At 28.5% G+C, this 2,500-nt stretch overlaps 1 protein-coding gene across 3 annotated transcripts in view; it reads left to right on the top strand.

The window, feature by feature from the left end:
• Positions 1-2,500, top strand: part of cdk17 (cyclin dependent kinase 17) — a 95,776-nt gene that overhangs the window by 83,371 nt on the left and 9,905 nt on the right. For all 3 annotated transcript variants that reach the window (XR_015942103.1, XR_015942102.1, NM_001201357.1), the window contains 4 exon segments: positions 363-425; positions 549-672; positions 2,239-2,359; positions 2,472-2,500. The exon segment at positions 2,472-2,500 is cut by the window's right edge. Coding sequence is in view for 1 of the 3 variants with exons in the window: in NM_001201357.1 (NP_001188286.1) it covers positions 363-425; positions 549-672; positions 2,239-2,359; positions 2,472-2,500 (337 nt within the window). In the remaining 2 variants the exon portion in view is untranslated.

The raw sequence follows: 2,500 nt of genomic DNA, 5'->3' as shown, positions 1-2,500 counted from the left end.
TTTCTTAACGGTCTTAAAAATTTCTTAAAGTCTTAAATTTAACTCTGTGAAACCTGCAGAAACCCTGTTCCATTTAACACATCATATTTTAATCTTAATATTATTTCATTTAATTATCGTCATTTTAACAATTAGGCATTGGAAATGTGAAGGCGCATGTCCTAAATTGTTTGCAAATATATAATCAATCACGTTTTTAATGATAATGAAAATTTGAAACCGTAATCCTAACAATCAGAAAATGCGTTGTGGTTTACCTTGAAACTGGTTATGTGACAACACTAATTCATTTAGCCAGAAAGAAAGAAAGAAATCAAAAGTGGCTTGCCTTTGCGTTACATTTCCATGTTTTCCTCCTGTAGGATAAAGATCTGAAGCAGTACATGGATGACTGTGGAAACATCATGAGCATGCACAACGTCAAGGTCCGTCCTTAATTATTTGAGCAGCTGATGGAATGGATTTAACAAAAACAAAGTTTGTTGGGATAGTGTTTGTGTCTGATCTTGTAACTCACAAAGTGTACATATGCATGTGTGTGTCTGCAGATTTTCCTCTTCCAGATCCTGCGAGGTCTAGCGTACTGTCACAGACGAAAGGTTCTGCACAGAGACCTCAAACCACAGAACCTGCTCATCAACGAGAGAGGAGAACTCAAACTGGCCGACTTCGGTACGATTAATCATCAAATAAATATTTTATTGAATGCACATTCATTTGTGTGACAGATAAATACAAAAGCATAAACCATTTATATTCAACTTCTATTTAATAGAAATTATTAGTTTCATTTTTACATCATTTTCTGTGTAGTTTATTTTTATTATATATTTAAAATGACATGTATTTATATTTATTTGTTGTTATTTTATATAGAACATAAATACATGCTTGTAAATATCAAATGAAATTTTGAACAAAGATATTATGAATATTTTAAAGATTCACTTCTTTAAACAATAAATATGTACAGTATGTGAATATAGTATACTGTTTAATGACGTGAATAATTAAAATATATGTTATGTATTATGTTTTTATAAAAAATGTTATTTGCTATAGGTATATTTGTAAGAAAAATACACTTGTATATACAATAATGAAAAAATATAAATAAAGATATAATGTATATTTTGGTAATTCACGAAAAAATTATATGGTTAAATTATGGTTAAATACTGTTTTATACTGTGAATCATTCATATATATATATATATATATATATATATATATATATATATATATATATATATATATATATATATATATATATAGTTTCTTTTTTTATAAAATATTTTGCTGTAAAATATACTTATTTTTCAATAAAAATGTATTTGCTTATATTTCTTTTTATATTTTATAATACTAATTACAGTTGAGCCTGAAATTATTCATACCCCCGGCAAATTTTGACTTTTTTTGTTCAAATGTAAATAACAGCTGAGAAATATGTTTTTTACCACAATGTACATCATCTTATTATCTTTTAGGAGAAGCCTGCATCATTTCCAGTTCCAGTGACGTTAATTAAATGTTAATAAATACTCATTATTTATTTTTTTGTATATAATTGAGTATAAATTAGATTTTTTTATACGAACATTAAGTTGTAAATGTTGACATTATTTAAATGTTAAATGACATGGTTATTTATTTATTCATTTAATTATTTATTTATATAATAATATATAATAATTAATATAAAATAATTGATTTTAGATTTACAGAAAGATTGCCATACCATGTAGATAGACCATACCTGATAACACTTTTAAACACAGCTTGATAAAATAACTACATGATTTTCTTATCAACACCATAAAACCATAACCTTCGTAAAAAATTCAGTCTTAGGTAAAGCTTTTCACAGATCCAATAATATATTTAAATATATATGAGATTTATTTGATTATCTACTGAGCAAATCATTATACAATGACTAGCCTAATTAGCCTAGTTAAGCCTTTAAAAGTCATTTTAAGCTGAATACTAGTATCCTGAAAAATATCTAGTCAAATATTGTTTACTGTCATCATGACAAAGATAAAATAAATCAGTTATTAGAGATGAGTTATTAAAACTGTTATGTTTAGAAATGTGCTGAAAACACCTTCTCTCCATTAAACAGAAATTGGGGAAAAAAATTAACCGGGGCTAATAATTCAGGGGGGGCTAATAATTCTGACTTCAACTGTATGTGAGACTTTGATAGTAATGTTTGTGTGTGTGTTTTCGCAGGTCTGGCACGAGCCAAGTCTGTTCCCACAAAGACGTACTCTAATGAAGTGGTGACCTTATGGTACAGACCTCCTGATGTGCTGCTGGGCTCCTCTGAGTACTCCACGCAGATCGACATGTGGTGAGAGTCACTGCGCTTTTACACTCTTATCGTTTACATTCAGGCCATCCCACCGCATATCTCCCTCTGTCTATTCTTAAGAAGAAGAGTTAAAAATCTCTCTCTGTTTCAGGGGTGTTGGATGTATATTTTATGAAATGG

The sequence above is a fragment of the Danio rerio genome, chromosome 4 (assembly GCF_052040795.2).
Source record: "Danio rerio strain M-AB ecotype USA chromosome 4, GRCz13ab, whole genome shotgun sequence".
Taxonomy (NCBI): Eukaryota; Metazoa; Chordata; class Actinopteri; order Cypriniformes; family Danionidae; genus Danio; species Danio rerio.
This window is presented reverse-complemented; position numbering and strand designations above follow the sequence as displayed.